General features: G+C 38.1%; 1 protein-coding gene across 1 annotated transcript; it reads right to left on the reverse strand.

Annotated features, from left to right (window-relative positions):
- Nucleotides 1–259: 259 nt before the first annotated feature.
- On the reverse strand, nucleotides 260–24026 carry Smp_037210 (protein kinase; the record flags this gene model as incomplete). Its single annotated transcript, XM_018790652.1, has 10 exons — nucleotides 260–1406; nucleotides 4557–4683; nucleotides 6449–6592; nucleotides 7902–8125; nucleotides 8672–8956; nucleotides 11655–11720; nucleotides 12841–12880; nucleotides 16475–16556; nucleotides 20090–20477; nucleotides 23937–24026. Coding segments are annotated over 10 exons (1512 nt in total), but the record flags the coding sequence as incomplete, so codon positions are not given.
- Nucleotides 24027–24715: the final 689 nt, after the last annotated feature.

The following is a 24715-nucleotide window of genomic DNA, read 5'->3' on the forward strand; positions in this document are numbered from 1 at the left end:
CACGTCCTCTTCAACATAAACATTAATCAGAAGGGGTTTTATAGTTGAATTCATGAGTCAATTGAAGTTAGACCATCATGGAAAATCTGAAAGCCCTGTACGGCCATTTCGTCTTATTGTAGGACTCCCTATCAGTGCTCATCCACGACCTCCACCTCGCGGGATTCGAACCCAATTCTTATCAGTCTCTTGCACGAGCGCTTAACCTCTAAACATTCATGTAGAGCAGTGAAGAGAGAGGTAGAAAAAAGGCATTAATAATACATCACAATTCAAATTGTTTCTTTTTATAATTCAGTTAAACAAGAGAAGTATTTGTACAAAGTTAACCAGAAAAGGTAATAATAATAATGATTAGTTATTATATAAATAGTAAGTTGTAATTTATCATTTACAATCATGTACAGAAAGGAAAATAGAACGATATAATATTAGTAAATAAGGTGTACAAATTACATTTACAATATAAACAAATAGAGAGGGAAAAAATTCTGTGCAAATCATTGACAACCTTCTTTAACAAAGTGGAATCCATCTACCTGCACGTCTACACACACATAGATTTCGTTCTCTTCTACACAACACATTCTATTGTGTAATTAGTAAGTGAAATGAAAGACTAGTAAAAAAAAATAAACTAAACAAACAACCGGTACCCCTTGGGAAAGAAAGAAAGAATATACAGTATGTATTTGCTATCAAACACTATAGAGTGATACAGTTCGTATACATGTACACTCAAACACAGGACTTTTCATATGAAATGCTTCATGTTTAATGAAGAATGCGCCGTCGTCGTCGAGGTGTGTTTGTGTGTTTGTATATGTATGTAATTGTGAGACAAATAGGATCACAAGTAAATAGCGCTTAAGATATCAGTTCAATTTAGTAAAACAATGTACATTAACTGATACATGCACGACTAGCAGCTTAGAGAATAAAAAAAGATGAAAAGTGCTCAAGGAAGTTTTAATTTTAAAGGCAAAGTAAATATGTATGCAAGTTCGGTGGACAAGAAAGTAAATTGTTTGTTGTTTAGGTCACTTACATAGCCAAGGTACTCCGAATTACGAACTTTTGAATTTGTTCAACTAGTATTACAGTGGAGTTAACTATGATGAAATCAAAGGAAAAAGTGTAGGCTTCTTCACATCATTCATCATAACATCAAGAGAAATCCCAGATGATAGATAATGTTGTATTTTACGAATCGATCCTTAGGCTGGTTTATTGATCATTATTAAGCTAGAAGACTACCATGTGATCCAGATGCTACACCAGTATATGGTGTAGCTGGATAAGAAGGACTACGATGTAATTTTGGCAGACGATGTAATAATTTAACTAAAGTGGTAAATTCTGGTCAGTTTACTTGGATTGTATGCCCAACATTGAACAAGAATTTCCTAAATCGGTAAAAAAAAAAGTACAATCAAAATATTGTTTATAATATTATCGTTACTGATATATATAAATTAGTCTTGTCACTCCTCGTGGAGGAACATAAGCTGCCCCCCCCCAATTCTACACTAAAACTCTGTCCTCAGCTCTACTTTCTGACTGTTTCCAGCTGCGATTCATCCTTTTGATGTCCGTTTTTTTAATTCCCGACGCAGTGTGTTTCTTGGACTTCCTCTTTTCCGAATACCTTCAGGATACAAAGTTGAGGATTGCCACGTGATGCAGTTTGATGATTTACCAAATGTATGTCCTATCCACTTCCAGTCTTTTAATAATTTCCTCTTCAGCTGGAAGCTGGCCTAATCTCTCTCACAATAGACTTTTGTCAATGGTATCCGGTCAATGGACATTTAGTATCTTGAAGAGAAAATTGTTTATAAATACATGTACATTGTTGATAATGGTTGTGGTATTTTTCTACGTGTTTCAGCTCCATACAGTAGAACTGTCTTGATGTTTGTATTAAAGATTGTGACTTTGATATTGGATGACAGTTGTTTTGGGTTCCATATGTTGTTCAACTGTAGGAATGCGGTCCGTGTTTTTACGTCTACATCATATTCTCCACGTTCATCGATGATGTTTACAAGAGATGTGAAAGTTTCCACCTGTTTCACAGCCTATTGATGCATAGGCTGTTGACACACTGTTTCTCTTGACATGCATTTGTTGGTGTATCTGGGATAGAATAACCAGGTTATCTGCGATTTTGCCGTATGCAGAGACCACCGAGCAAGACAATAGTGAAGTCATACTCCGAATACTGAGCAGGCATTGAAAATAGAATGATGAGGCTATATATATTCGACTGATGTGGTTAGTACATTAATTACCTATGCCAACCAACAACCTAACTTCTATGAAGTCATTAACTATCAGACTACGATATGTTTCCTCTCCAAATACTCTCACATAGCTATGTGCATACAACCACTGCCAAGGAAGTCCTACTCACTACCTTCTCGCGTCCAAAGTTTTTACGAAATTCAGAGGACGAAAAGCGAATGTCCGACGCTTTAACAGGGTTGGTGGACACGGAAAGTTCACCTAGGGGAGTTGGAAAACCTTGGTTCCAAATCAATGGTGCACATCGGCTTCAGTATCCTGAAGGAACGAATGGCGTATGAAACAATCGTTGGTTACCGGCTATCATGGGACTGCATCTCGTCACGATGCTCCACTGCTTTGTGGACTAGACCTTTAGGTCAAAGGTTCCGGGTGTGGCCCCCCAAGAAAATCACCCGTTTTAGTCTTGGCAACCAGGCAGTAACCCAGCCCTCATACAAATCAAGTGACTTGTGTGGAGCATATGTATTTGGTGCCCTCTTGTACCAATGTTTATGTGCTTAAATAAATAAATAATAAATATATATTGATAGTTGTCATGATAGATTTCATTTCTTCGTTCTGAAGTAGTTTAGCATGTATGTACCAGGTTCTACATATATTATCACTCACTGTTAATCAACTATATAAAAATTAAAAATACACAATCAACAATACAAATAACAAACTTATTTCCGCTAACATCAAAACTGATGTAAAGAATTTTGTGTAATATGATGAATTAATCGAAATTGGTCTACTTAATAAGTCCCATAATAGGACGAAACGGTCGTCCAGTGCTTCCAGGCTTTCCATGGTGATTTAGCTTCAATTGACTCATTCACGTCGTTTCTATAACAGCTATCGCTGGATAAGTCTATCTCCAATCGTGTCTTGACTACTGGCTTCCGTCATACTTCGCAGATTATTCAAAGCTCGAGAAACATTGACTCGTGAGAAGGCTGGTTTTCGTCCTGGTCGACGATGTATTGATCGTATCTTAACCCTCCGCCAAATGTTAGAACACCGTCATACAAGCTAACAATCGTAATGATTCTGGACATTAGGGCCCCCCCTTCGATTCGTTGGACAGGACTGTTCTTTGAGATTGTCTGTTTAAGAAAGGTGTATCTGAGAAGTTTATTAGCATATTGAAAGCCGTATATACTAACATCTCAGGCAGGGCGAAGGCATACAACCACCCAACCCAGAAGCAAGGTTAGACAGAGCTGCCCAATCTCACCATCCCTCTCCAACTTTGCTGCCGATGACTTCCAGGGAACAGCTCTGATGGATGCACTTAATGATGGTGTGAATCTGTTGCCCGCAGACTTTCCGACTTTGAGTATGCGGATGATATTGTCCTACTGTGTGATGATACCTAAGCCATGTGATCCGCACTGAATCAGTTGGCAATTAGTGTCCGTAGGTATGACACCTACTTTGCACCTTCGAAGTGTAAAGTACTTCCACAAAACTGGCAGGAACCTCAACCTGAAATCTCAGTGGCGAGCAGACAAGTCAAGTTCATGTATCTGGGTAGCTGAGTAAGTGCTGGTGGTGACGTCGGTGATCAGATCAATTCATGTATAGTGGAAGCTAGAGAGGCTTATGCCAATACGGGCCATCTTTGGCGCCTTCGTGATGTTAGTCTGACTGTAAAAGGTCGAGTCTACAACACACCGGTGAGAGCAGTTTTGCTCTATTCCTGTGAAACCTGGCCGCTCCGACCTGAGGATGTTAAAAGACTCTCTGTTCTTGATCATTGTTGTCTTTGAAGGATTGCTGACATTCAGTTGTAACACCATGTTAATAATGCAGAGGCTCGGCATCGTGTTCGGGCAGAGCGACGATAATTCAATTAGTGTTACTATCTTGAAACATCGACTTCGGTGGCTTAGACATATTCTACGAACATCGTCCCAGAGAACTCCATGTGGTACATTATTTGCCGACGCTGGGGCTGGTTGGATAAAGCGGAGAAATGGTTGGTGTATGATATGTTATCTTTTACGACTCCCTGGTTGTGGTCCTAGAGACGGTGCAACACAGCAGCTACAGACATGGCTCAGAATAGAATCCAGGGTCAACCCTGCTGTAACTTTCTTTTGCTTTCTTTATGTGCTCAAATAAATAAATAATTTCCTCTCTCGCTTCATTGTGTAACAACTTAATTTGGATGAACATTTGTGCTAGGTCTTAAATTATTTATCAAAGATCGGTTAACAGAGAAACATGAAAAGAAAAACACATAGAAAACAAGCACTTACCTTAAAATCTTTAGGACATTGAATTCGTAAATTCGGTTTTACACCATGTCCAACTAAGTAGGTGATAGCTTCAGCAGGTAATCCTTTGAAAGGGTATTCATTAGTTAACAGTTCATACCATACAGTACTAAGATATTATTGAAGAAAAACATTCAATTAAACATGAAACTTTAGAAATATTGTCGATGACAAAAAAGGAAGTAAGGGTTAATCAAATTAGCGAGTCATTCAAGATGGAGACACATTTGTAAATGCTATTTTGATGGAGTGATAGGGTTTAAACATCATCATAACCCCACCCATTCATATTAGCTGCAACACTCATTAATTCAGAAAAATGCCATGCCAAAGAGGTCTAAGAAACACAGTGCTTCGGCATTAAAAACTACTCACAGATAACTGCCAGAATAGTCTCAAGCATCGGAAACTAAGCACTGTGGTCGTGTTTCCATACCGTCACTAATACTTATAATATAGTTACTTTTTCAGGCCCCTAGAGGAGTACTGTTCCACATTGTGGGCAATTGGGAATCGACGATTTTCATACCCTTAACAGCACTCTGGTCAAGATCACAATAGAGACCTTTTGCGAGAAATTTAAAAGTCAGCACCAGCAATCATTCACCGGCGAGACTATAATAATCAGGAGAGCCTGTGAGATGTCAAAGGCCATGGAGCCAATTTCAGTACATGATGCTCATGTACGATCGATTCACAGCTGGTTTTAGAGAAGACGTGACAATTAAGCGTCTACAATAAATGGGACTACTAAAAAGTTCCTTTATTTTTAATTGCGGTAATCAAATAACTTGTAGACCCTAATGCAGACTACCGCGATGATATCTTTCGATGCAATATATGTTAGAGGAAGAAGTTTGCTAGAATATAAACTTTTTTTCACTCGATCCAGATTGAAACTAAGGCAAATTATAATAATTGCTGCGAACTGTATAATAAATGCACCAATATCATTGACTGTAAAATTCGCAGATGATACTGGGGCTTTGGCTTTTCAGTGATATGAGTAAATGTCATAACTAGATCGAAACTTGGGTACATGCTTTGGCACCGATTATTATTATTACCCGACAGTGTTTACACAAATATTCTGAAAAATTAGGGGAGATAGCTTTTTAAAAAGGGCAGTTATAACCTTATAGAGAACGTAAACATATAATGATTACTTGAATGAAGTTATGTAATGAAATTAGCTCATTTTACGGGAGAGGAGATCGATTTAAAACCTCGAAATTAACTTACAGAACTGATAAAACAATTAAATAAACAGAAGGGGTTTTGTGGAGATTTAGTATTTTCATAGTTGAAAGCGTGAGTCAATTGAAGCTAGACCACCAGGGAAAACATGGAGGCACTGGATGGCCGTTTCGTTCTATTGTGGGACTCCTGAGCAGTACGTATCCACGACCTCGCCTCACGAGATTCGAACCCAGGACCTGCCGGCTCAGTGGTCTATCAGTTAAAAGCTCTGGCGCGAGGTCGTGCACGCGCATTGCTGAGGAGTCCCATAAAAGGACGAAACGGCCTTAAAGTAGTGCTTCCAGGTTTTCCATAGTAGTCTAGCTTCAATTGACTCACGCTTTCAACTATGAAAATCAGATAAACGCCAGTTTCACTACTTTTGTAGAGGTAAATTTTTCAAAAAATGAAAAAATATTTAAGCGAACAATTGTTTTTTTCAATAATTTCATGATCAGGGCCCCAAGTGCCCTGGTCCAACCGATGATACGGAGAGTCAGCTCTCCCTCTCTCCAAATACTCTCACATATCCATGTGCATACAACCACTGCCAGGGAAGTCCTTTATATGCATTCTTACACACACTGTCACACTATTACAACATTATTCCATAACTATATCTTTTTTTTACTTACCCAAAAGCGAAAACATCGGAAGATGTAGTTAATGGTAGTTCATTAGTTGTAGTAGCCAGTACATAACCAATGTTAAGTGCATGAATAATTTCTGGTGCAATATAGCATAACCAAAATGGTGGAACATTTAAATAATTGCCCCATCTAAAAATTCCCCCCCCCATTCAATGAAGAAAAAAATACATATACAATGATCACAATGAAAAGGTATCAAGGGACAGTGGAAAAATAAAGTAATTCATGAACTTAAACAATAAAGACTGGAAAGAAGCATTATCCTTTGAAATGTAGTCCCTGAAATCTCCTTAGACCATTCTATATCTTATCTTTTCTACTACTGTTGATACAGTTACTACTCTGGAGTTTGTCTTAAAACAATTTTATTTCACTGTGTCAATATGGTGCGACAAATTGAATCGATGCATAGATGTGTCAACTTCTAATTTTCATGACTGAGCATTATCGATGAGAAATTCTATTGATTGATTTATTTAAACGCATAAATATTGGTAAAACGTGGCACCAAATACATATGCGCCATACAAATCAAATAAGATTTGTGTGAGGGCTGTGATACTACCCAGGTGCCTAAACTGAAGCACGTGGTTTTCTTAGGGGGCCACACCTGGAGCCTTTGACCTTAAGGGCTGATCCGCAAGGCAGTGGAGCAACGTGAGGAGATGCAGTTCCATGGTAGCCGGTGACGAACGATTGATTCATACGCCATTCGTTCCCTCAGGATACTGGAGTCCATGTGGACCATTGGTTTGGAATCAAGGTTTTCCAACTCCACTAGGTAGACCCTCCGTGTCCACCAACCCAGTTAAAGCGCCGGATATTCGCTTTTCGTCCTCTCAATTTCGTAAAAAACACCCCCGTCACGAGAAGGCATTGAGTAGGACTTCTCTAGTAGTGGTTGTATGCACGTGGCCATGTGAGAGCATTTCGAGAGGGTGGGCCTTCTTCACTCTCGGCTGTACCAGGTCGATGAGAAATATTAAACACTGAAAATACAATTCGAGACGACGAGATGATAAAAGGTATATGTAAAGAAACATTGAACTTGAAGTTCTAGAGGAATGTATTGTGATCAATTTTAGGTTATTTCACTTAACTTCTTTGACCAAGCAGATTTTAAAAAGGTAATGTGTATGTATAGCTCTAACTGACAATCAATAACTGATATCATTAATCAGAAGGAAATTTTGTGGAGATTTCAGTATTTTCATAGTTGAAATCATGAGTCAATTGAAGTTAAACCACCATGGTAAACCTGGAAGCGCTGGACGGCCGTTTCGTCCTATTATGAGACTCCTCAGAAGTGTACATCCACAATCCCGCCTCGTGAGATTCCAACCCAAGACCTACCAGTCTTGCACCGGAGCACTTAACCGATCATTAATTGAAATATAATTAAGATAAGTCATTAATAGATATATATAGATGAACTTACTTAGCTTTTTTACAAAGACGTACAAAATTGAATACACCAAAATCACCAATAACAACACGTGAATTATCTTCTAAAAATAAATTTCGAGTTTTTAAATCACGATGTACAATTCCTTTAGCATGTAAATAACCCATACCTTTAGCTATTTGACTAGCTATACTTATTGTACGATTAATTGGCATAATATTATCACGATCATGAATTAAATGATATAATGTTTCACCCTGAATATTGGTAGAAAGAAAAAAGGATAATGATTAGTAAGAACGAAAAGAGAAAACGTACGCAGATAAATATTGTCAAAGGAAAATTATATCATCCAATAAGTCACGTGAGAAGGTTTATAGTTATGTATGCACAGCTACAAGCTATAAGGGTTAGTGATATAATCTAACAACCTAGAATTGAAATAAATGTGAAGACAGTTTCGAACTAGCGATTTATAAGTTGGAATCCAAGTAATTAACTAAACTTTTTTCATAGTTGAAATCATGAGTCAATTGAAGCTAGACCACCAGAGAAAACCTGGAATCACTGCTTTAAGGCCGTTTCGTCCTAATGTGGGACTCCTTAGCAGTGCGCATCCACGATCCCGCACTCGCAAGATTCCTACCCAGGACCTACCAGTCTCGCGCCAGAGCACTTAACTGATAGACCAACGATGTTAATATCTAATCTCCACAAAACCCCTTCTAATTATAAAAATTCCTTGTGAAACAGAAAATAAGAAACAAATACAGGGACATACACAGAAAAGGAAAAACACTTACTCGACTAAGTTGTGTAACAATAGCTAAATCAGGTGCTTTCATACAAGCACCCATAAATAATACTAAATTTTCATGACGTGTTTTATGTAATAATGCAACTTCACGTTTAAATGCTTCAACACGTATTGAATCATCTACATCTTCTGGATCAAAATCGATACGTTTAATAGCTACTTCACCATGCCATTTACCACGATATACTGTACCAAATGTACCACGTCCAATTATTTCACCAATAAATAAATTTTCCATTGGTATATCCCATTCTTTTAGTGTAACTGATATCTATTATAATGAAATAGAGTAAAAACAATGATCATCCGTAGGTATACGAAACGTCTGGTACACAAAGCTTTGAATTCCTAACTGTTCTCTAGTCCATCAGATGTCTTTTACATTATACACTTTTGACCATAAGACAAAGAAAACAGGAAATATACAAAAAAGCTAAACTTCCAAGGCTATTTCAACTATAGAAAACAAGAATATTTACAAGTTTATGTATAGCTTTGATATCATAGAATCTTATGGAATATTGAAACCGGAAAAATGGTCCGTAATTGTTCAATAGGGATAATGAATATTGTAAGGATGGTTCGTTGGCAAACTCAAGGAAGCCTCAAGAAGCCCAGAAAGAGCCGAAGATATTCCATCCAATCACCACTAGGGGAACATTCTAGAATGTTGACGTGTAGCTTCCCTATTGAATGAATAAGAAAGACCCACTATGTGCCTATTGGCTGTCCGAAATGATGATTAACTTTCAGTCAAAAACTATATATACATGAGGTTTTTGTACTATACTTGACACTGTTGGGGAAATAAAATTCCTACTAGTCTTCTGTCTTCTCTCTTGCGGGTTCGATCGTTCAAGTAGTCTAGTAGTACGTGGCATAGCAAGAATCAAATCTCTAGATATAACAAATATTATAAGAAGTCTCTACTGAACATTGACAGGATATAGTCATCCAGTGTACTAGAGATAATTAATGTTCTATAAACATCAAATGATCAAATTTGGAAACTGGAATTTCAACTCACAATGTATTTATAGATTATGCATACCTCGTGAAACCTGAGTTAGATCCCTGGCAACCATTGAGCAATCTTAAACTACAATGAAATAGCTCCTTAGTTATTAATAGTTGGTGTGGACAGAGAAACAAAGAAGCCATAAACAACGGAAGCTATTTTTCGGGAAGTTATTTCACTTAAATCAAAATTTGTAGATCACTAACATTTTGTTTTGTCCCCCAGTTTATTCTACAAACTATAAGCTTTCATTTGATGCATGATTCACTGTCATACCTTTCTCTATTCCAAAGCTATTGTAATTTAAACGTAACCTATTGTATATATAGTTGAAATCATGAGTCAATTGAAGCTAGACCACCATGGAAAACCTGAAATCACTGGACGGCCGTTTCGTCCTATTGTGGGACTCCTCAGCAGTGCTTGTACTTTATTTTCCTACCCTAATGCCTATTTCGAACATAATCGTATTTTCTAATTATTTGAACGTTTTGGTCATGCTAGTCATCTATTTATTCATGTGTCTTTTTACACCAATCTGAATAGGGAATAAATCAAGTAGTGTTCCAGTTGACTAGTCTTTTCACTCGCTTGTCAACCAATCAGATGATAGCATAGTTTCCGTCTCTCTGCCCAAGGCTGTTAGTCTCGACTCGGACTCACTTATTTCTAGCCTCAAGGTTAAACCAGTTAACCTATCATCTACAGGCCTTAACCTAGATCAAGACGAGTTCTCCCCTACATATTATTGGGTGGACAGATGAAGGACGTAACAGTTGATGTCAGCCTCTGGCCGAAATAATCTTGATTTTTAAGTTCATTTGCAAAAAGCATGAAGCCAGAACACCTAAACGCAAAGAACATTTACAGCACTGAAAATTATGTTCATCAACACGAATTTCAAAGGAGAAACGGTTGCAGAAGTCTTGAAAAACCAATTGTTTAAATAATTTAAAGGATATTTAATACAGCTGAGCCACAGATTGTATTTTCCAGTAGATACCTGGTCCAAAGATGGTAATGATAAACTCCATTTCGGTGAACGGTCAACGAAGCACGGCACTACAAGACCATGAACCAAACTAAATTAGACAACCATTAAAAACTGGGAAGCATCGGATCATCGTCTCATCCGAGTATAGAATCTCTTTCAGCAGCGTACATTCCCGACCTTACAGAGGATTGGAACCAAGACCTTCATATCTTGTAATGAGCGCTTAATCATTAGACTATTTGAATTTTTCAACCAACTCCCGATATATTGGTTATTGACACAATCATAGACTACGATGTATAACTACAAGTACGATTGTACAGTATTACCGAATCTCATCATAGAAAACGTAAATTTTCCTCACTATAAGACAAAGTAGATAATTTTTCATTCTTTTAACCTTAAATTTATTATTTCTGAAATAAATAGAAAACAGAATTATTTTCAGCAAATATTTACCTATTGTAAGCAAAGATGGATAGTAGCTAGTAGTGGAATCCAGGACGCGCGTTTCGTCCTATTTGGGACTCGTCAGCTGGATGTACCTGCATCTCAGAGTTGATGTTCACTCTGGAACTCGAACCCAGTACGTTTCGCTTCAAACGCCATCGCGTTATCCATTCAGCTACTGAGTCCAGATAACCACTTGCTTATGCAATGGAGTGAAGTTTAAATTCACTTAGTATTGTTAGTTTGAATCTTCCCATGGATGTGTTAGCACTGCAACTGGTCAGTCTCTAATTGGTATATGTGCATACTGTGCATATTGCCTCGATATAGCCTTAATTGACAAGCATTTTAGGCAAAGATGGATAGTGGCTAGCAGTACAATGCAAAACGCACCTTTCGTCCTATTTGGGACTCGTCAGCTAGATGTGCCTGCAAATATTCACCTATTTTACAGCATAATATTATAAACATAAAAAGGTACATTTACTAAAACAACAGTAAACTTACACTATTAGTTCTCATCAAAGATGATTCATCTTGACTATCCATTGATTCAAACCGGTGTACTGAATTCTGAGTAAACATAAAAGATCAAAACATAAAGTAAACAGATAAAATTACTAAAATGTGTACGTGTTCATATGTCTGTAAGTGATAGGGTGATACAGAGAGAGAGTAGGTGGATATTTCAAAATAACTGGCACACATATTACTATACATAGAAAGGAAAAAAAGATTCGCATCTCGAAATATATATTAAATTAATTGGAAAGTAAACGTGAATTAACAGTTAAGTTTCAAAGGAATGGTCAAGAATTAGGCTTGAAGATTAAATAACTGACTGACTAATTGACTTTGGATTTCATGTGGTAAACTTGGAAAATGCAGTAGCAAGCAGCGATTTGGAAGATTCTTCCGGTCTCTCACATTGTCCGGACGTTTCATGTACCTATAAAAATTGTTACTCTGATTGTTAGAAGGTGCATCGGCCTCATAACTTCCGAAGGAACTCGGCTTTCATCATGAGACTTCATAATTATTCCTTCAACTCCCAGGGCAGAGTTTAAATGGTTTGAATAATGTTTTCTGGTTAGCGTATTTTTAACGAGTTGGTTTTTCTACGGGATGGGATCGTTAACCCCATGCCCAACCCTCCTCCTTTACCCGGGCTTGGGACCGGCAGTAGCCCCCGGAGGAGCCACAGGCGGAAAATACATGGTATGGAGAAAAAGCTGATAAAAATAGACTTGGAGAACTAAGTGAAACGAATAATTCATGACTGAATACTGATCAATGGAGAATGATGATGAGAAATTTCACTGAGATCATAAAGCACCATTCAAACCCGGATAGACTAATTACTGTCTTCAAACTACACTTGTGGAGCGATGACTCAATAGTTGGTATGCCGTTTGACTTTTAGCCATTAAGTCGAATGTCCGAACTCCGCTTCACCTACTTTATTTTTAACAGCCTAGTAGTATCACCGGTGTTCGAACATAAGGTAAGTAACGAATTCGCACCCCTTAGATGAGTCTATCATGTTTATAACAATAATAGTAATATTAAACTACACGGTAATTGAGAGATAAATCTGTTTGGAGGAGTATAAATGAATTATTCAACAAATAACCATTAACGTCCACAACCTATTGTCGATCGATAAAATGTGGCACATGATAACAAAACTTACGTCAATAACAGTTCTTTCACTTTCTGCAGAAGACGCAGTACTACAAAAAGACAGAAGAAGAAATGATTAGAAGTTTTAATGGAATTTTTAAAGGTCATAAAATAAATAAATACTATTTAAAGTCAATTATGACTAGATTCGGGTACCAACCAACGGAAATTCTACTAATCAAGCCATGTAAAACAGCCAGGTCGAAACCTACACGAATGGATCAAAGTTACGTCATAAATAGTCGTATTCTAGTTTCATACAGCTTAAATGAGAGGATGATGTGGTATAGTTCCAAAGATTCTCTAATTCATGCATGAATCAAAATTTAGTGAACGCATTTTACTAACAGCTCAAATCTCATTTCGTTACAGCTTATTCAATAAGATATGATTCAGCTACAATTATTCGGAAAGAATCTTACCGTGGTAAGCAAGAGAGAAAGAGGTAGATATAATACTATTGTCTAACTTCTCAAAAATGCTAACATTATTTCCATGACAGGATAAACGGAGAGCCATTAAAATACCGACCACTGCATAACCATGTAATAATAATCCGAAGGGGTTTTTGTGGAGATTTCAGTATTTTCATAGTTGAAATCATGAGTCAATTGAATCGGTTAAGTGCTCTGGCGCGAGACTGGTAGGTCCTGGGTTCGAATCTCGCGAGGCGGGATCGTGGATGCGCACTGCTGAGGAGTCCCATAATAGGACGAAACGGCCTTAAAGCAGTGCTTCCAGATTTTCCATGTTGGTCTAGCTTCAATTGACTCATGATTTCAACCATGTAATAATAGTTTATATTTTTAACTTTATATAATTCCAGTTATTTTGATTAGTTTTTGGCTAGAGATATTCTTTTAATAACTGATTATCCTTGAATGAAACTTGAATGGATAGATATTTGACGTGTTATTGGAAGGTGTAGAAAGGATTTGAATGTGACCAACTTGGTCTTGTGTGTTGTCACGGGTATGAGGGCTGATATCACTTCCCGGCTGCCCACACCGTGGAAGGGTATTTCTTGAGGGACCTGAAAAGGAAGTTGGATTAACGGTGATCTTAACGACCTGAGATCGTGACCCTAGAGTTCAAGGGACAACTGCTTGAGGCCGGTCATGCACGGCCTTTTTGTGGGGAATTTTCGACGTCTTAGTCCCGTTCTTCAAAGGGCCTTACCGCCGGAGACGGAAATCCGTGAGATAAGGTGAGACATGACATTTCGAGGGTCAACATGGCTCAAAATCGTTTGTAATAGCGAAGGTGCACCCACTCTTTGTGTTCTACCAAATTCTAATCTTCTAATTCTTCACGTCCCTTTCTTTCTTCTCTTTCCAAATTTATCTCACTGGATTATACTTTTTCAATAACATCTTCAAACCCTAATCTTTCACATTAATGCTTATACTCTTACTATTTCTACCACTATGGGGTTTGAATCGACAACTGCATCTCTGTGCTAATATGGTATGGCAACTCGAACTGATGTATGTACGTACGTACGAAGTTCTACGTTGTGACTGACTGACTGAATGGATAGATTATGCATATTTATATCAATGACATAACAATAACTAATTGGCATCACTTGTACAATCAATGTGATTACGTAAATCACTTGATCGGACAAATTTCGATCTAGTTTTTTGTGCTGATTATGTGATCTATTCTAATTTAATACATCATAATCAATCTATTCATGTGTATAACTGATTGAAATGAAACACTAAAAAGAAATTCATTTCAACATCACTGATAACATGTTACTCATGACAATAAATTGACGATTGACAGTTCGAATCTTGCGAGTGCGGGATCGTGGATGCGCACTGCTGAGGAGTCCCATAAGAGGACGAAACGGCCGTCCAGTGCTTCCAGGTTTTCCATGGTGGTCTAGCATCAATTGACTCACGCTTTCAACTATGAAAGATTGACAGTTTGATACTAAATTGTTTAAGGTTACAATATTCATAAATTAGACTGATTTGAACGACAAAACATTTACAGTACATATTCCTTGTATTAACACATATCTTAGGTCTTTTTTAGAGGATGAGCGAGTGTATCACAGATTGACCTTAGTTGAAATATAAAACACGACAGTAGGAAAGAGGGATGTGTATTTGCTGTGAGACGTTAAAAAATATTTATATAATATATTATGCATAGCTTTCAATCTTCCATTCACATCTCGTGGTGTCTTCTCGTTTGGTCTCCAAGTGTTCTGCCAACGCCGTACTTTCGATGGACTGAAACTCTTCACTCCATCTAACAATTGTAGCAGCTCCGACGTCGCCTTCCGCTACACAACACTTACAAACAACCTTGCAAGTAGCATCCACCACATAAGTACCATTGACAACTAGGAAGTATTAGATAGGTGTTTCATCCTAGTACAAGACTCTTCAGCACTCCTCAGGATTCGAAATTAAAATCTTCAGGTTTCGAAACAAATGTTTCACCATTACCAACCACTAACTTAGGGTCCAATGAAAACACTAGTACAGTACAAGAATTAGTCTACTTATCTAGATTACCAATGAAATCATTCAATAACGACTTTTTTAGTAACGAATGACTATTATAACCCAATTTATTCATATCTTCTACTTTGACTGTATAGATTTACTGCATAACCAAAAACACCTACAAGGAGACAGAAATACCCAGCTTGGAAGAGCTAATAAGACCTACTACATAATAAACTACAATCAACGTAGCTGAAGCTGACAATAAACGGTGAATAGTTGTGCATAGCTAATCATTTATTTCTTTTTTTGTGAAGAATACTTCTATCCTTCTTGTGGAATATTAAAGTTCAGTAATGTGGAAACTAATTACTGTTTAGCATTATCAGTGGATAATATATATTGTCAAACCGAGAAATATATGAATAGTCTCACAAAGTATAACCTATGGTCAGATTATGATGAACTGTTTATATCTTAAGTTTCTGGTTCCAGTGATGTAAATTAGTCTGAAGATAAGCTACATTAAGTTCTATTGAGTGAAGATTGACATGTAAAATAATAATAATAATAATAATAAAGTATGTGATAAAACCGATCTACTGGTAATGTGAGGCGGTAATCCAATAACCGCCCCCAAATGCCCTGGTACGCCCGAGAGTGGGGAGAGGCCGCTCTCCCTCTCAAAATGCTCTCATATGGTCACAGGTATATAGCCTCTGCCAAGGAAGTCCTACCCACTGTCTTCTCGTACCATAGGTGTTGTTTACGAAATTGAGAGGACGAAAAGAGAATGTCCGGTAGGAGCTTTAACCAGGTTGGTGGACACAGAAAGTTCACCTAGGGGAGTTGAAAAACCCTCATTCCAAACCAATGGTCCACATGGACTCTAGTATCCTGAGGGAACAAAGGGAATATGAATCAACCGTTGGTCACCGGATACCATGGGACTGCATCTCCTCACGATGCTCTACTGCCTTGTGGATCAGACATTCAGGTCAAAGGCTCCGGGTGTGGTCCCCTAAGAAAACCACCTGCTTCAGTCTGGGCAGTATCACAGCCCTCACACAAATCAAATGAGATTTGTGTAGCGCATATATATCTGGTGCCGCTTTGTACCAATATATATGTGATTAAATAAAACAATAAGTAATAATCCAATAACCCAACACTTACCTAATTAAAGAATCATTATTATTCACATTATTACTTAAATTCCCGTCTAGTAACTGATTATCTATGATTGGATGACTGACACCTTGAATATAATAGAAATACAATACAAGTATTATTAGTGACATTATTTGTAAACTATAGAAGTAAACACCATTCATGGAATATTCGAACGTATCCAATAGGAAAATAAGTACTATACGAAAGAACAATTCTAATTAATTACCGGACAGAAAAAAATATTTTCATAGTTGAAATTATGAGTTGAATGAAGCTAGACCACCATGGAAAACCTGAAAGCATTAGAAGGCCGTTTCGTCCTATTATGGGACTCCTCAGCAGTGCGTATCCACGATCCCGCACTCGCGAGATTCCAACCCAGGACCTACCAGTCTCGCGCCAGAGCACTTAACCGATAGACCACTGAGCCGGCATCCGACTGTGTTAATGTCTAACCTCAACCAATGCTGAGGAGTCCCACCAGAAGACGAAACGGCCGTCCAATGCTTCCAGGTTTTCCCTAGTGTTCTAGCTCAATCGACTCATGATTTCAACTATGAAAATACTGAAATCTCCACAAAACCCTTCCTGAGAAAAAAATATGTCGTGGGGGAGACCAAATTTCATCGTTTCTTCATTCTTGTTGCTATTATAATTACTCTCTGTTTGCATCCCTGTTCCCTTCAATCCGATATTTTCAATCTTCTGCTGCCAAGCATTCTACTTCAGACTGGTGTTACATGATAATTATGTCTACAGACATAAGTAGTATGCACCACAACAACTACACTAGAAAACTTTGTAGTGCCATGCTTCGCTAATCGTTCACCTGGATAACCGTTATGATTCCAATCTCAACGGTGCATAAAAATTAGAAGGCAAAGAGAAGCGGCAGATACAGTTTCATTAACAAATGACACAGGCCAGAAAGTCATAAGCACATGAGTAAACATGTGCATTGGAGATGGCGGATAAGCCAACTCACTTTTATCAAGCGTTAATCAATATTTATAGTCACACAAGAATAAGTTACAGACATGAGATGAATAGGGTAAGAAGTGTACACACATCTACGCTCATATAAAAATGGTCAGGGTTAGTAAGTGAATAATTGACAAGGTGAAAACATGACTCATGATGGATAGGTGAATTGACTTGTCCAGAAGTTAGAATAAGGCATATGGGCTTAACATAATAACCGATACTACAATCTAACAATGAAGATGAATCATCAGTGAACAAGATTTCAAGTAATTTACAATTTCCCATAGAATATGGGATGGCGAAAAACTACGGGACCAAATTACAACCACTGTCCCAGAGAACAAACCAATTATCGACAGGTAATTCCCATTTAAACAGTAAAAATTAAAAACACGAAGTTCAGCGAAAGGGATCTCTTTTCAACGAATTTATTATCAACTGTTCATAAACAACTATCAAATCAAACTATGGATTCGTAGAATGATTACTGTCGATTAGGTGTTCAAGTATAGAACTTCTAACTGTAAAAACACGCTAGAGGTAGGTGGGACATACATTTGAGAAACTATCAAACTTTATCAAAATCTAAACCCAGCTTGGAATCCTCACGTCTGTAGCATGATGATCTCGGGTGCTGTTAGATTGATGAGAGCAGTTGCCACTTCCCGGCTGTCCATACGGTGAAAAAAATATTTCTTTTTTGGGGACCTGAAGAAGAAGCTGGACTAGTGGTGATTTTATTGACCTAGGAGTATGACCGTAGAAACCAGGGGAAAACTGCTTGAGACCGGTCTAACGATCTTTTTATGGGACGTTTTTGATGTGTTGACTCTGCACTTCAAAATGCCTAACCACCGGAGTAAGGCGAGGTGTGGCTTTTACGTTCCACCTTTTCTAACCCCCTTCCTTTGATTATGAGGTAGTATCGCTGCAGATATTGATTGGTCGAAACATCTTACTGTTGTCATACCTCTCTACAACCAACATTAACTCTTAGCCCTCGGGTCTTAAGTTGCTGCTTTTAGTTTTACAGTTCTCAAACCGACCTGTCTAGCATGATAGGACCTAAAAACACTTGTGCCGGCCAATTTAGCTCACCACAGTCATCACAACAGACAAGCCCGACGCCACATCAAAATAGGAGCTAAGGTCGGGCTCTGTAGCATATTTACACCGAATTTTGAGAATCTGAGAATGAGCCAACGCATTACATTCCTAAAATCCAGTTAGATAACCTCAATTATATGGTGTGGAGTCATCCACTTGTTGTTCAATTTTCAATAAGTATGTGGTAACCTGTATTTCCTCCCATCTTTCCGTCAATTTAGTAGGCATGTGATGTATGTAAGCGTAAGTTTTACTGAAGATTTCACCTTAAGAAATAAAAGTTATTTGAATCCACCAACTATGAAAACAACGGTGTAGTGCATCCCAGACTGATAGATGAAAAATGAGGAAAACTAGAGCAAGCTAGAGTTCTAACGAAATCATATATTTATACGTAGCATACGCTCAATAAGTGAACAGAAAGATACCCGAAAATGTTACACATTGCATACTTATTGAACATTGAAAAATGGATGGTATACTACTCACCGTTTATCGGTCTCTAGGACTTTGAACTTAAATAATGTTTCGTACTCTTTTTATCCCATAAATTTACTATCGAATGATATTATTTTGCACTGTTTATTAGTACAATGATTAATCCAAATCCGTTCGCTAAAGATTTTGTTAAATTCCCTTTTCCTTATGCTGAAGTTGTGTGCGGCAACTTGGTCGACACAAATTCATTTCAGGTAAGATGTTGTTTTTGGGTGCCTGACACATATCAAACTACTAAAAAAAATGAGATACACTTTCTTGCCTGAAGAGCGAACACGGTGTTTGGTGTTCAGCCAATTCAAGGTTCGTAAAGCCTTATCTGGTGAAATTTCCTGGCTATGCTGAAAACAGTTTCCGTGTTTCAAAGCTCATGGACGTCCCATATAGATGTGATTTTGTAGGGAAACCGATACTCCCAGATCTTAGCACGCAAGCCGCACCATTGGTAAGTATACGTAACATGAACACCAGTAACACATAAGTTTTCGCTTATATATCCCATAGAGTACACATAGGTATATCACCCCTCTTGGAGGCAGATAGTCTCCGATCCCTTAGAACGAGTTTGTTACAACTGGATGTCTTTTATACATAATATGTGTACCACTTATAGAAAAACTTTCACTCTTGAGCTTCATGACATACACATAAGTAAAAGCAATCCTAGGTAGGGTTGACGGTCATCCCACCCTAGTATTTGCTACCATATATTTTTACTACGTTTTCGACCTGCTGGTTTAGGCCGCCGATTTTACTAGATATAGGGGGGGAGAGATTGAGCACGTTTTTACTTAACCATCTAAGACTAGACACGGAACTGATTATTAAAAAGCTGGTAGATCAAGTATAATTGTATTCAATTTGTTTCAGTACAAAATAAGGTAAGCGACTGGTGATTTCCCAATGAGATTTAGTGAAGTGGTAGACGTAAATGTTAAGTGTTTGACACGACATGATAATGACTACACAAAAAAAGATAACGATGTAAATGTGTATATACTAAATATGAATTAATAGGGAAATGCTTACTTGGAAATTCAAAATGATTAAAACACTGGCCAGAATGTCGAGGAGAATGTACGTGTTGTTGTTGTTGTGTATTAGTTACAATTCCAGTATTAACTGTCCCATAAGAATGTATACTAACTGGTGAAGATAAATGACTTGTATTAGAATGATTACATATAAAACCACCACTGTTGTTTAAATTTCGTAATGGAGGAGAAGATAATGAAATCATTTGACCAGTAGTATTACAACTACCACTAATATTATTACTACCAACAGCAACATAACTACTGTCTAAACGAGTACAACATGATGCAGCTAATGTTGTACTAATTAATGATGTACCCGTGACAAATGGTGAACCTGGTGTAGAACTTGTACATGAAGAAGCACTATTGGAATCAGAACTCTGCACACCACATAGATAAAGGGAAAGAGAGATAACAAAAATAAAATGATAAGTTTTATTTGAAAAAATGAAAGTAAATGTAACTTAATCTATTGTCATTAACTCAGTTATCACGTTACTAATTTGAGCATTTCGCTTTGAAATCCAATATGAATTTGAAGGCCCATGAATGCCTGGTACGGTCGATGATACGGAGAGTCAGCTCTCCCTCAAAAAATGCTCTCATATGCCCACATGTATACAGCCAATATCAGGGAGGTCTTACTCGCCGTCTTTTCGAGGCCGCAAAGTTCTTTACGAAATTCAGAGAACGAAAAGCGAATGTTCGACGCTTTAACCAGGTTGGTGGATATGGAAGACCCAACTACAACAGTTAGAAAACCACAACTCCAAACTAATAGTGCACATGGACTCCAGGATCCTAAGAAAACTAATAGCGTATCAACTTATTGTTGGTCACTGGCTACCATGGGACTGCATCTCCTGACGTTATTCCATTACCTTGCGGATCAGACCACTAGGTCCGAGGTTTGTGGAGTGGTCCCCCAAGAAAACCAATTGTTTCAGTTTGGGCACTCAGCCAGTATTCCAGCCCTCACACAAATCAAATGAGATTTGTGCGGCGCATATGTATATGGTGATTCTTCATACTAATATTTATGTGCTTAAATAAAATTAATAAGTTTCAGTTTTTAAAAAAATGTGCTTTGAAACTCGTTAACTTTGTATTATGTAAAGGTAATAATAACTAAGCAAAATCAGCCTACATGCTCTTAAGCAACAAAAAAAACTAAGAAGCTTAGCATACTTTCTGAATAAGTCGTTTATGACATGATCATTATATTCTGTTCATTACAATTAAGTTGATTTAAATATTACAGGTTAAAATAATAAAAGGAAGTTAGATATACTACACAATGATGAAAACACTTGAAAATATATAAAAATCAAATAGATTGACTACGTTTTTTTTTGTTGTCAAGAAAAAATGTGATCAGTTCAATTCAAGCATTTAAAAGAAACACTTATATGCTTTATAAGCAAAGATAGATCCCGACCGCTGCTGCTACCTTGACGTGGTGGTCGGGATTGCCTATCGTGATGAACCAATCGAACTATACTGGCTGGAACAATCGTTCCTCAAGGTCCTACCATGCCAGGTAAGTCGGTTGAAGAGCGGTAAGACTAGAAGCAGCAAACCCAAGGTCCGAAGGCGACTGTACACAGGTGTGACAGCAGTAAGGTGTTTCCTTCAGACAACCAGCATAACAGCGATGGTGCCTTCCCACAAGGAGGGGTGGGGTTAGAAAACGTCGACCCTAAAAATGCACACCTCGCCTTATCCCACGGATATCCATCTCCGGCGGTAAGGTCCTTAGAAGAACGGAGCTAACACAAAAACTACCCACAAAAAGGTTGTGTGTGACCGACCTCAAGCAGTTGTCCCTTGGGCACTGAGGTCACGCTCTCAGGTCATTAAGACCACTTCTAACCCAATTTCCTTTTCAGGTACCTCTAGAAGAACCCTTCCACGGTGTGGGCAACCGGGAAGTGATAACCGCCCTCATACCTCTAATAGCACTCAAGATCACTGTATTCATAATCAAAGATAGATAGTGGCTAGAAGTGGAATTGAAAAAGCATGTTTCATCCTATTTGGGACTTGTCAGTCAGTTGGATGTACCTTCATTCTAGAGTTGGTGTTCACTCCGGGACTCAAATCTGATCATTTTATTTTAATGGTATACAACAAATGAAACTGATCACACTAAACACAATTCCCAGTACAGAAAAGAAATACTGTGGTGTGGTCTACTTATATCCATATAAGTAGTATATGGTGTGGGTCAGACATAGAATGTATTTTGGCAGAAGACCGATGAGGAAAGAACTGAAATGAAACGCAAACGTCTGGAAAATGCATGAGCAATGGAATAAGAGAAGAAACAGTGAAGATTGAAACAATTGGTTGTTAATTTGCAAATTGACTGTTCATTGTTTGGTAATCAGAATTTATTGAGATAGTCTGTAATCTTTGCTTAAATACATTCGATTGTCCCCAACTAGTGTTTTGTTCACTACATTTGGTGTCGCTGCCAACCAGGAGGAGGAAGGGTGCTGTTCTGCGGACGCCGCTGCGGGTCTGGAGTTGAGGTGCTAGTTGGGGCAGTCTGGTGTGGAGAGTTGGCGTCGAGTGGAGTGTTCTGGCGGGGCGGCGTTGGCTGTAGCGGGTGCTGTCGACGGAGAGGAGCAGTGGGACGTGCGGCTGCTGGGCGGACATCGGATGTAGATGGCTCAGCAGGCCGGTGGAGTACGGGTGTTGAACGTCCCAGGTGCCGGGTGGATGCGGATGTTGGTGCCCCGGCAGGTCGACGGAGCTATGGAGGTCAGCGCGCCGCAGACTCGACATTCTGACGGAGAGTTTGGCACAGACTGCAGTGAAAGAAGATAGTGGCATGGCGAGCAGAACCACCGCATGAACGAATGCTTTAAAGGGGGGACGAGTGTGGTGTGGTCTACTTATATCCATATAAGTAGTATATGGTGTGGGTCAGACATAGAATGTATTTTGGCAGAAGACCGATGAGGAAAGAACTGAAATGAAACGCAAACGTCTGGAAAATGCATGAGCAATGGAATAAGAGAAGAAACAGTGAAGATTGAAACAATTGGTTGTTAATTTGCAAATTGACTGTTCATTGTTTGGTAATCAGAATTTATTGAGATAGTCTGTAATCTTTGCTTAAATACATTCGATTGTCCCCAACTAGTGTTTTGTTCACTACAATACTACTATAATAACTTTTTTCAAGGTTAAAGTGAAAGAAATAGCTGGGGGATTAGGACACAATTAGAAAGTCGACATTAAGTGTTCCAATATTAGATATAACAAAAATATAACAATAATCGAACAGTATTAAAAATTCTAACTAGACTGACTAATTGTCAGAAGGGGGTTTCGTGGAGATTTTTGTAATTTTATAGATGAGATCATGAATCAATTGAAGCCAGACCACCATAGAAAACCTGGAAGCACTGCTTGAAGGCCGTTTCGTTCTATTGTGGGACTCCTCAGCAGTGCGCATCCACGACCCCGCGTCGCGAGATTCAAACTCAGGACCTATCAGTCTCACGTGCGAGCACTTAACCTCTAGACCACTGAGCCGGCATCCAACGATGTTAATATCTAACCTCAATCAATTCACGAAATTGCGCGACCATCTTCCATTGTACTGAGGTAGATACCTGTCTCTACCTGATATGAATGAGCTCCACTGATTAAGTCTGACACATAGTGTAACAGTTATTTAAGCTATGATAGAATCCAACAAAAAATGATATAATTAAGTTTCTATGCATATTATTTATTTGTTTTCTTTCATAATTTTATTAACATTATACAAATAAGACAAAAAGAACAAAACATTATTACTATTATTATCATCATTAATAACTAACTTGAAATGCTGGAGTAGAATGTGCAGGACGAAGATTTGTTTGACTAGTTGTTAAGATATTTGCATGCAATTGACGAAATATATTTGGAGAACCTTTAAAAAGTAATAATCAAGATAATAATCATATATCTTATTAACATATTAAAATGTATCAACTATTTTTGTCTTTAAACAGTACAACTATCAATATGTACAACACATGGCGTGAGTCAATTGAAGCTAGACCATCATGGAAAACCTGGAAGCACTGGACGGCCATTTCGTCCTATTACGGAACTCCTTAGTGGCAGTTCGCATCCACGGCCCCACCTCGCGAGATTCAAACCCAGGACCTATCAGTTTTGCGCGTGAGCGTTTAACCTCTAAACCACTGAGCCGGACGGCATCCAACGGTGTTAATGTCTAACTTCAATGTTTATGTACTCAACGTTGAGGTATAAGTTATTTTTTGATGAAGATTTATGATACTGAAGTGAACAAGAACCCAGATGGGGGAAACTAATTTATTATTGAATGCAAAATTAAAGAGTGCCTTTGTAAAATATGAAAACCATTCATTCAATACATTATTTGCACATCTTTCAGTTGTCCTTTACAAACTTTCAATTCTGTTGTTATTACAATTTCTCTCTATTTCAGTTTCTGTTCTCTTAAATTCAATGTCCCGCTACTATGCATTCCACTTCTGATTGCTGCCACGTACTACTAATATCTATCAGGATAAGTAGTATGTAATTCAATGGAATGAATATATATAATATCATGTCTCCCATACGCGGA

Source organism: Schistosoma mansoni (assembly GCF_000237925.1).
Source record: "Schistosoma mansoni, WGS project CABG00000000 data, supercontig 0041, strain Puerto Rico, whole genome shotgun sequence".
NCBI lineage: Eukaryota > Metazoa > Platyhelminthes > Trematoda > Strigeidida > Schistosomatidae > Schistosoma > Schistosoma mansoni.